The sequence below is a fragment of the Athalia rosae genome, chromosome 3, assembly GCF_917208135.1.
Source record: "Athalia rosae chromosome 3, iyAthRosa1.1, whole genome shotgun sequence".
Taxonomy (NCBI): domain Eukaryota; kingdom Metazoa; phylum Arthropoda; class Insecta; order Hymenoptera; family Athaliidae; genus Athalia; species Athalia rosae.
The window spans coordinates 19,907,423-19,918,348 of NC_064028.1; the positions used below are offsets into that span (position 1 = coordinate 19,907,423).

At 42.2% G+C, this 10,926-nt stretch overlaps 1 protein-coding gene across 1 annotated transcript; it reads left to right on the forward strand.

Moving 5' to 3' along the window:
* Positions 1-1,164: 1,164 nt before the first annotated feature.
* LOC105687323 (centrosomal protein of 164 kDa-like) lies at positions 1,165-8,824 on the forward strand. The gene is made up of 10 exons (XM_012402881.3): positions 1,165-1,719; positions 2,630-2,875; positions 2,982-3,737; positions 3,866-5,142; positions 5,240-5,565; positions 5,924-6,306; positions 6,628-6,800; positions 6,863-7,091; positions 7,176-7,373; positions 7,602-8,824. Exons 1-10 carry the CDS (start codon positions 1,641-1,643, stop codon positions 7,844-7,846), a joined length of 3,912 nt encoding a protein of 1,303 aa, XP_012258304.2. The 5' UTR covers positions 1,165-1,640; the 3' UTR covers positions 7,847-8,824.
* Positions 8,825-10,926: the final 2,102 nt, after the last annotated feature.

Consider the following 10,926-nt stretch of genomic DNA (forward strand, 5'->3'; position numbering starts at 1 on the left):
CGCGCGTTAGTCGGATATATAGCTGGTGTTATAAAAAATAATGAGATCGTGAATTTGACGATAATAATGTACTATACCTATCGTCAAAAATAAACATAATGCACCTCATTAATAATATGTAGTCTTCGATATTCTACAGTGCGTATTATTTTGATATCGTCGAACAAAATGGCGCCGGGTAACACGCTACCCCGCGACAATACTTTTTCATTTCGCAATTCATGCGCGATGCATGGCATACAGCTCGCTTATGCCATCGCGTACCCCTGCATATTCTTTCTCTACGATCAAAACGCTCCACGAATTCATTGCTTTACCGCAAATCGTTGGTATTTTTATTTATTTTTCTTACGCGACCATTAAATAAACCCAACAGTTGAATAAATTTTTCGAATTTAAATAATCATCACGGTACTTGCATACCTACTGAATCATGTATGGCGGCGAGGCGATTTCTTGCGGATGATATGCACTACGTCATTATCATTCGATTCTACCGGCGGCGAAATTTTTTTCCACTCATTTAATCCCCATCGAATATTACGCGTAACCCGCTTTTCGCTCACGCAACGATGCAACGAGATTTACCCCCCGGATGCGTCGGAATTTACTTTGTTTCATTTTTCCTCTCCTTTTTTGCTTCGCCAATTTTTCATTACACGAAAATTTCTTCCGAATCAACCCGCTAGCCCCGTCGTCATTAGAATTTCATTCGGGACAAGGGTACAACTGTCACTGATTGACACGTTTTACGAATACTTCTCGCCAAAATTAAGAGCGTTTGTTCCCTGAATTTCTATTAATTATACGAAATAATTGAATCATTATTAGTCGTGGCACATGAATTATGCAATTAATTTGAAAATTAATTATGACAATCCGTAATCATTACCGACCGACATCGCTAAGGGTGCAAAAGACCGTTGTATGCCGCCCTCTCGACACGAAACGCTGAAACTATAGAGTACGTTTTTGTCCGATCGAGCGAGGAATTTTTCGAAAAAAAATTAAAGAGGCAAAAAAATCGAACGACGGTTAGGAAAAAAATCGATCGATCGATCGGATGTTTTTTTCAAGGGTTGTGACAAGGGATGCGAAAAAAAAATGGCCGGTAATTTCGTCGGTACAGTTATTGGCCATTGGTTATTTCACCTGTTGGTAAAACCGTATCGATCCCCGAGGAACCCGTACGTCCCCCTCCTGGAGCGCGGTGGATCGTAACGGGGTTCGGCCGGGACGCGATAAAATAGCAGGGTAACACCTGTCCTTTATTCCTACCTCGGAAACCTACCGGGAGTCGAAGTTTTACTGGATGCAGGTGTTCGCGGTTGTCCGACCGGGGTGTAACGCGGTGTGTTATCTGTGTTGAAAATAAAAAAAAAAACAACGAGTAAAAAAAAAATCAATTTCAAACGGCTAGTTTGTCGGTCGATCGTGGAGCGGAACAGTCGCGACACGATCGCCTCCGATAGTCTTCTCCTCGGAGTGAATTCAAGTTGAATTCAACATTGGAGGTCGCGCAGCGAGGAACCAGGCGCTTGGAAAAATGTCAATTTTTCTCGAATTTTTTGTAAAATCATTTTATCCTTCGCACAATACAGACGAGTCGAATACCGCTGTGATGTAATCCCTTTTTGAAAATGAGTGTCTCCCAGGAGAGTGCGACAACTATTGTCTGCAGGGAAGTATTCGACGAATCTTCGCATCCCTCGCACGAAGGTAGGTGACGAATTATTTCACTTTTTCATTTCGCTTCGTTTACGTTTTATTTACCAGTTTGTCGAAAAAAGTAAAAAAAAAATTCGTCCGACGACGCGTGTTTTGAAAAAAAATAATATTCGAGCAAACACGATTTCGACAGAAGCGTAGATCACGTTCTACGTTTGAACGGGTGATTGAATCACTCAAATTTGGTAACACCGGTAATCGCTTATCTAATCTGAAATTATTATCGATCGCTCGGTCGTTTGATTTCGAGAAAAGGCACGTGTGAAAGAGAGCTGTAATTTTCACGAGTGGCGTAAAAATCTGAAAATATTCTATCGTCTGTGTAAAATTCAGTGAGCCGTAACATTACATCATACGTGTAAGTTATTGTTTATTTACTCCAAGTGAGCCTCTGATGAATACGGCGTACGCGGGTTCGGAAGCGAGGAAAATCAATAGAGGGCCGCACTGCAGGGAAAATTCTGTCGCCGACTCCGGCACTTCTCTCGACTAAAATATTGCCGATTTGCGGGAAAATTTGTTCATCCGATGACCACCCCGTTCGGGGAATAATAGCTCGATCATTGATCCGCCGTAATTCCTGGAGGGTTTTCGATTCAGGAAAAAATAATATTACCGACCGTATATCGTGCGGCAGGATTGATTAAAAACTTCTCCCGGACTCACAGCTGGCGGCATTCGGACACGCACACCAACGTCAACCACCCCTGAGCTCGTTCACCTGTCAAAACAGCCTTGATAGAATTTTTAATCGCGTCTTTCAACCTGAAATTGGAATTCTTTCTTTTTTTTTTTCTTTTTCTTTTTTTCTCGTTCGTTTCAACCGGATATCATTCCTCCCAGTCTTTTCACTGTCTTACGTATACGTTTACAAACAACCGTTAAAATCTACCCCACGCAGAGGTTCTCGACTATGCCACCCGACTCGGAATCGACCCGGAGGTCGAGCCCCACCTTTTGGGCCTTGCCAAGGACGGCCTTATGGCCGCCTTGCCCAAGGGATGGTCCCCGTGTTTCCACGAGGCAACGGGCGCGTGGTATTATTATCAGGCTGCGACGGGAACTACCACCTGGGAACACCCCCTGGATTCGGTCTACAAGAAGTTGGTAGAAAACGCGAGAGCCGGAAATCGTCAACAGAGTGTCGGTAAGTTCCGGTGGAGGCATTGGGACGTTCATTGAGAAAGTTTTCGCATTCGTGAAAAAAATAATTGAGTTCCGCGAACGTAACGGGGGTGGGATTGATTTTGTAGAGGATGATTCGAAAACGACTACGAGAGATCTCGAGTCTCACGAAGAGGCTACTCTTCCGAAAGAAGCGGTAAAGCCCGTCGTGCATCAGCAGACGAAACTTCCCGCTAAATTAACCCCGTTGAAAAAATCGAAGAGCGACGTACTGGGCGCGAGGAAGAAGGAGTTTCGAAGCGAGAAAACGGTCAATCCGAAGAAAGAGAATGACTCGAAATTCGACAGTTCGTTCAGCTCGGCGAGCGACAGAGCGAGCAGAGATTACACGAATCTTCGCTTCCAAGATCCGAATTTTTACGAAAGTCCAAAACTACTGGACACGGCGAAGGACGACGAAGTGGACGAGCGGTCGAAAACGTGGAAAAAAGAAGTCGATCTAGAGGAAATTCTGAAAAGATCGGAAATACTCAGTCCGAGATACGAACAAGATCGGGAACAACTTTCGAGCAAATTCAGCTCCGAGGAGAATATCATCGACATCGACAAACTCAGCATAAATTCTTTCACCAAATCTGACGACCTTCCGGACAAACCGAATCCCGAAACGAACCCGAGACGCTCGGGTCAGCTGAAAGAATTGACGCTCAGCGGAGGCGGCTCGATGTTCCTGAAGAGTAACAGGAGTAAGGACGTCACCCCCAGTCTCGACGAAGAAATGCAGAAGGATTTCTTCGGGCTGCCATCGGCGGACGACAAAGAGCCGTCCCCGGTTGTCGGCGAGCGGCCCAAGTCGATACTACGTGAAAAAACGTCGGAAGACGGTGAGTTTGATATATAGCGTTAATCTACCCTAGTTAATTAAATAACGCGGACTGTAACGGTCGTCGCGTTTAGTTGTAATTCGTAAGGCGGTAATCGCCGCGATTCTCCAACGAAAATCCGCTTACAGATGACAGGCACGTAGAGGAGGAGCGTAAAAGCGTTCGTTTCGATTTAGAGAAGGAAGCGGACATAAAATTCACTTACTCCGGATCGGAGGACGAGTGGGACACGGAATCGGATCCGGAAGCGAACATCGGAATATCGGCTACCGTGACGAACAAAAATTCCGAGCCTCCCTCGACCTCGGGGCCCGAAACTTCGGACCCCCCGAAAAACGACGAACGCGACGCTCCCGAACAACCGAAGAAGGATCATCCGAAGGAGAGATTACCGGTTACCGTAAAACAGCACACGGTTGTGGCCAAGAGATTTCTCGTCGAAAACGTTACGGAGAACGAACACTTCCATCAAATATCCAGGGACAGGTCGAGCGACACGGACGGAGGTGGGGATTATATAGCGAATAGATTTGAGAACGTTAAGAATATCGATCAACTGTCGAAGAGTGACAACGACAGCGGCAATACCGCGAAGAGCGGCGAGTCGAGATCCAGCGTACTCGAGGAGATCCGGAGGAGCAAGGAAATTATGATGGAGAATATGAAAAAGTCCGATATTCGGGTGATGAACGATCTTCAGAAGGAGAAGGAGGAGGCCTATCATCTGATGAAGATTAAACACGACCTCGAGGCCGCAAGGAGCGAGCGCGAAAAGTCGAAAGTCAGAGGGATAAATTTCGAGACTTTGAAATCCAGCGTTAGAAGGGAACGCGAAAAGGAGTTGCAGGATCTCAAAGACGATTTTCAGATAAGATACGAGGACACGAAAAACGAGTTCGAAGCCATGTTCGACGACGAGAAGGGCTACCTGGAGGAAAGTTTAAAGGAGAGACTCGAGGAGCTCAGGGAAAAGATGAGCGAGCGAGAAAAAAATGAGATCCGGAACCTGGTGGCTGAGATGGACAAGATAAGGGTCGAGGAACTGAACAAGCTGAGATGCGAGCTCGAAACTTGTTACGAGAAGGAGAAGCAGGAGATTTTGGAAAACTTGAAGATCGAACTCGAGCAAAAAAAGAAGGAACTGCTGGAGCACAGGACGCAGGAGATCGAGAAGCTGAAATGCGAGTACAAAAAGGCTCTCGACGAAGAGAAGAGTCTGAAAATTGCCGAACTCGACCTGGGCAAGGAGCACGGGGTGAAAATCGGAGCTTTGAAATTAAAATTGGAACAAGAATTCGAGGAAACTGTCTTGGAACTCCGGATGCAGCAGAGGGAGAAGATTTCAAAAGTCACCGAGGATCACGAGATCTGTCTCGCTGAAATATTGCGAGATTTCAGGACCGAAGTGAGTTTCATCCCCTCATTTTTGATCCTCCGTTTCACCGTTCCAAAAATAATCGTCACGAGAGCGACGTTTTTTTAATTGTCCTTCAATTTTTCAGGAAGATCTCGCGCGAAAGGAGTACAAGCAACGGCTCGAAGAGATGCGAGCTTCGTTTTCTCGAGATTTCGAGAAAGAGATGAAGAAGCAGAGCGATCGTTTGGTCAGACCGGACTCGGTCGATTTCGAAACGATACGCTGCGAAAAACGACTGGTGGAGGACAAATACAAAACGCTCAAAGAAAAGTACCTGAAATTAAAAAACGATGTGCGATTGGCGGTGGAGTCCAGAAGCAGAAGGAAAGAGGCGAACGCGACCGCATCGGAAACCGAGAGATCGACATCCGCTAGAACGAAAACAGAACGCACGGAATCCACGGATCAAAAGTGAGTGGCTTTCGATCGTTGCGGTTTTTGCTTTTCTTTTTTTTTCATTTTCCGCTCAACGTTTCGTTGCGTTATTCCATTCCACGATGAACGACTGAGATTCCACGCCGCACTTCGTCGTGTCTTTACTTTCGCTTCGTTTATCCTCATTTATATTATACAATCGTTCGTACTCGAATTCGCAAACTTCGTCCACCCGTCGCTTGTCCGTATCTCTCGTATGATTTTCTTTCTTCATTGCACCACCATGTTACATCGAGTGAATATATATTTTTTCATTTTTTTTTTACTTTATCATTCATCTCCTCCATGCCATTCGCCCTAATACCTGGCTATAGGCCTTAACCCGACGTTGCAGAGCTCCGCTGAAAAAGACGCAATCGTTCTCAAAGCTCTCGGACAATATAAATCAAAATGAGAATGGCGCCGCGGAGGAAACAGCGGAAGGTGCATCGTCGTGTCAAAAGACACCGGGGTTTCCGAAAGTTTCTGGCGTACAGAAAAACGTTCAGAATAAATTAGAGTCGGACGACACGACGACAGCGAGCGAACAAAATTCGAATCTATTGAAAAAGAAAAAGTTATTCACTAAGAAGGCGGCCAGTACATCGAAATTGAATAACAACGTTGAAAATCCCGTCGAAAACATCAGAAAACAATTGGAAAAATTGGAGGACTTGGGGGACCAATTGCCGAGCAATGAAACGGCCTACACTTTGAGATATCCCTTCCAGGATAAAGGTATTTTTTGTTTTTTTTTTCGATCCTTCGCACCTGGTTACAAATTGTGTAAATTTTCATTATTTTCTTTTTTCTTCCACCTCCGGATAGTCTTTTATATTCTGATATTTTTAGGATTCTATAGACTTTACTTTGATTAGTTCATAACCGCTTTCCTGCACACTCTGCCTAACAAATCTTTTCGACCGAAACTCCTACCTTCTGCTCGGTCTGCCTTTGAGTAAGTTTTCTTCTTCGATCTTTTGATTTTCGGTCTAATCATTCGATCCGAATTAACGATCATCGATTGCGAATCTGAAAAATTCAACGATACTCTTACAGCGCCGGCAAACGCATCGTCAGACATCGAGTTTTTCCGGCATCGAATCCACGTTGAAAGAGATTCGGTAAGAAGAGCAAGAGAAGCGTTGCACCAACAGCGCAATGTCTTCCAGGGCAGACAAAGGGCTTGGAAACAGCGAAGCGTGAGAGCAACGTTAGAGCAACTGGTCCAGGTACGATACGTTAAACTCGCGCGTACGAAAGTCAGTAAAATCATTGAAACGTCCGATTTCAGGAAGAGCGCGAACTCTCCGACATGGAAGTTAGTTTGCACCGAACAAGGAGTCTGCTGGGTGAAAAAGTTATCCACTTGCGTCACCTCGAACGATCCCTCGAAAGGGTCGCGAATGCGAAGAGGAATAAAAACGAGCAAACAGCGAAGAGCGACGAGTTAACGTTGAGCGATATTTCCAGCGCGAGTAGTGGCTTCAGTTCGACCGATCTCGAGACCGATACTTTTATCGGTGAGTTGAAAAAACTTAAAATCCTGAAAAATTTTTCGTTATGACTTTTTTGTTAAATTTTTTTCAAAACTTGTTCAAAAACAGGCAAGTCCGAACACTACCAAGAATCAACGGAGATAATAGCGAGCCTCGAGAATCTAAATTCGGAGATTCGTGAAATATGGGGTGTTCTGAACAAGCGACAGGACAACAGCGTACCCCCACCTCCGACATTGATGTACTCAGATTTACGCTGGCTACCACCTTATCAGCAGTTGTCCACGCCGGCTAACAACGTTCAAGGTAATCAAAACCAAATAATTCAATCGGAACTAGATTCATTTCGAGAACCAGATAAGCGAGGCAATATCTTTTTCCCTACTTCTTTTTTCTCTTATCGGACATCAAAATTCCAATTGATGATAAGATGGTGATTTTCAAGCGTATATATGTGATTTGTTTGTGTACGCTCGTGTCTTTACTCTTCTTTTTTTGTTTTTTTTTTCTATTTTTTTTTTCTCCCACCTGCAGCCTTCGGCACCCCGAACATCCAGTCGAATATACTGTCTCAATTGACCGGAGCTCATCCGCCGACAACGACTACGCAGAATATAATTTCGCAATACGGGCCAACGAGTGGTTACACTACGAGCGTTGGAAACGTCGAAAGGACGACGTCGAATCTCATGGAAAGGACGAGAAATCTGCGAGATTGGCTGAGGCAGGCGCGTGTCGAGAGTACCGATCTCGTTAGCCCCGGTCAAGCCACCCTGTAGATCGGAATGTAGATCGGAATCATTTGGATCCGGTGATTACGAAAAACGAAACCACCATGTCTACTTATCGGAGTGCGGAAAATGTGTGAGTACGTAATGGGGATGGAATTTGCATGACAATTTGGGGGAAAGGAAATCACCAGGTTTGGGTACGATGCATGGTATGGGTATATTCATTATATTCGTGCGAGAAAAGAAAAAAATTAGAGAAAGAAAACCAAAAATGAGAGAATAATCGCCGGGTGTTTGAAATGATCGCACCGTCGTCGACGTAGTATTATACTTCCATAGGCATTTACGAGAGAACGAAGAAAAAAAACCAAAAACTGAAAAACAAATATTGATAATCAAAAATAACAATTAAAAAAATGCCTCAATTCCTACGATATATTATATATACGTATAAATATCATCGCACAATCGAAAAAGTGGCGCCATTTCGTCACGATTACAATATTTCATAGAAAAATGTTTTTTTTTTCCTCAAAGTTGATGAAAGAAAAAAAAAAAACTAATTGACAACAACCAATGTCAGCGAAAATATTTCAGCACTACTTCCCTTTACCTACCTCTTCATTGCTTTGTTGCAAATTAAAAGAAAAAAAAAAACTCCAAGAAACATAATACATACATATTGAAACTATAATATATTAATGAAATACAAGACTATTTATATAACAATAATGCTTTACGGAGTATATGTGTTAATGATTATTTAATTCAGCTGCATCGGAAAGAGAAATTATTCATCGCAAACTTGTACTAATGATATTCCTAAAATTACCTATATACTGAAAAATGAGTGGCAGGAAATGAAGAAAAAATTTCAATCAATCGTATAAACTTATCGAGCATATTTCTATAGTAAATCTGAATGCGCGCAATTCCTTGTAACAAATTAGGACATATATTCATAAATTATAATTACTTGTATACACACAAATTATATGAATATCGCAACCGAAATCAAGCGCTAAAGGAAAAAAAAAAAATGAGAATTGAAAATGAAAAGAAAATATATTCCTTGTAAATAATTATTTCGATTACATAATCTGTAATTATGGTATATACTTTATGTGTATACCTAGTTGATTTGAAAATATGTATAGTTGCTAGTATGCGTAATTATATCGTGTGATTTTGGTGAAACGGGTCACGATCAACGCATGCATCCAAATATTCGAATTCTTCAATTTACCAACGAGCCCGAGCTTTGCTGGAGTCAGGTAGTAGGCAGCGTAGCGCTTTGTTGTGAGACGTCACCTTCGGGGCTGAGCAGAGGTGACGCTCCACAACAAACCACGCGCCCGTGGCTACCTGACCCCAGCAAAGCTCGGGTTCGCTGGTGAATTGAGAAATTCGAATATTTCGACCCATGCATGGATTGCAATGAATCAAAGTGGGTCTACGACTAAAACTAATCGATATGTCTTAATTTTTCTGCTCCCAACAGCGAATACTTGATGATTACTCGATCGATTGCATGAGTAGATAATTCTGGCTTTCAGATTTGGATTCCCGAGCTGATTATATGTGAGATTACTCTTGAAGAAGCAAAACAAAAATCCGATTTTTGAGCAAAAAATAAATCATTTTTTTAATTGAGTTTAATATGATTTTCTTATGTATTTTGACCCCAGGAATCCGAATCTGTAAGAAAAATTGACCTATCTCTGAAATTGACCGAGTTATCGCCAATTTTCAGCTTTTTGGGGTCAAAAATAAAAAATTGACTTTTTAATCTATCACCATGTAATTTGAGCTCATGAATCCGAATCCGAAGGAAAAATTCATCTATCTGCAAAAATGACCGAGTTATCCCCATTTTTTCGCATTTTTTGGCATAAATTTGAGGATATCTCGAAGGGAAAAAATCGTAGCTCAATTTGGACAACGGATTCGTGTTCCTGAGGTCAAAATACATAAGAAAAGTGCCATGCGATCGATTTCAAAAAATAAAAATTTTTGGCCAAAATTTGAAAAAATCGTAAGGGGTACCCCTTGGAAAAATCTCAAAATTTGGCCAAAAATTTTTATTTTTTAAAATTGATCGTATGGCACTTTTCTTACGTATTTTGACCTCAGGAACACGAATCCGTTGTCCAAATTGAGCTACGATTTTTTCCCTTCGAGATATCCTCAAATTTATGCCAAAAAATGCGATAATTCGATGATAACTTGGTCATTCTTGAAGATGGATCGATTTTTCTTTCGGATTCGGATTCCTGAGCTCAATTCACATTCAGATAGACTAAAAAATCAATTTTTTATTTTTGACCCCAAAAAGCTGAAAATTGGCGATAACTCGGTCAATTTTATAGATAGATCAATTTTTCTCCCAGATTCGGATTCCTGAGGTCAAAATACGTAAGAAAAGCATATTAAACCCAATTAAAAAAAATGATTTATGTTCCGCTCAAAAATCGAATTTTTTTTCGGCTCTTCAAGAGTAATCTCACGTATAATCAGCTCCGAAATCTGAATCTGAAAGCCAAAATCATCTACTCGTACAACCGATCGAGTAATCATCAATTATTCGCTGTTGGGAGTAGAAAAATTAAGACATATCGATTAGTTTTAGTCGTAGACCCACTTTGATTCATTGCAATCCATGCATACGTCGAAATATTCGAATTTCTTGGTCTCCGAGTGAGCCCGAGCTGCGCTGGAATCAGCGTAGCCACAGACGTAGACGCCTTGTTGTGATCTACAGCCCTCAAGGTGACACCTCGTAACAAGGCGCCTACGCCTGTGACTAAGCTGATTCCAGCGCAGCTCGGGCTCACTCGGAGACCAAGAAATTCGAATATTTCGACGCATGCGTTGATCGTGACCCGTTTCACCAGAATCGCACGGTATACCTCATTTAGGTGTATTTGTACAAATCTAATAATTCTACAACCGAATATAATTTGCTTCAGGTAATTTTTCCAATTTTTAATTTCATGTTTTGTTTTACCAACAATATTAAACTATGTGAAATAGAAAAATTACAACATTTCATACGCATTTATTACAGGTCATTCGAACGTTATTGTATTTTTATATTCTCTGGCGTGATCTAGGTTCTCTCTTCTAAT

Bases quoted from the DNA above. Each gene is read 5' to 3' on its own strand.
- LOC105687323 (XM_012402881.3), top strand. From the start codon at position 1,641: ATGAGTGTCTCCCAGGAGAGTGCGACAACTATTGTCTGCAGGGAAGTA. The intron at 1,720-2,629 runs GTAGGTGACGAA...TACCCCACGCAG, and splicing joins TTCGCATCCCTCGCACGAAG to AGGTTCTCGACTATGCCACC. The intron at 3,738-3,865 runs GTGAGTTTGATA...ATCCGCTTACAG, and splicing joins TGAAAAAACGTCGGAAGACG to ATGACAGGCACGTAGAGGAG.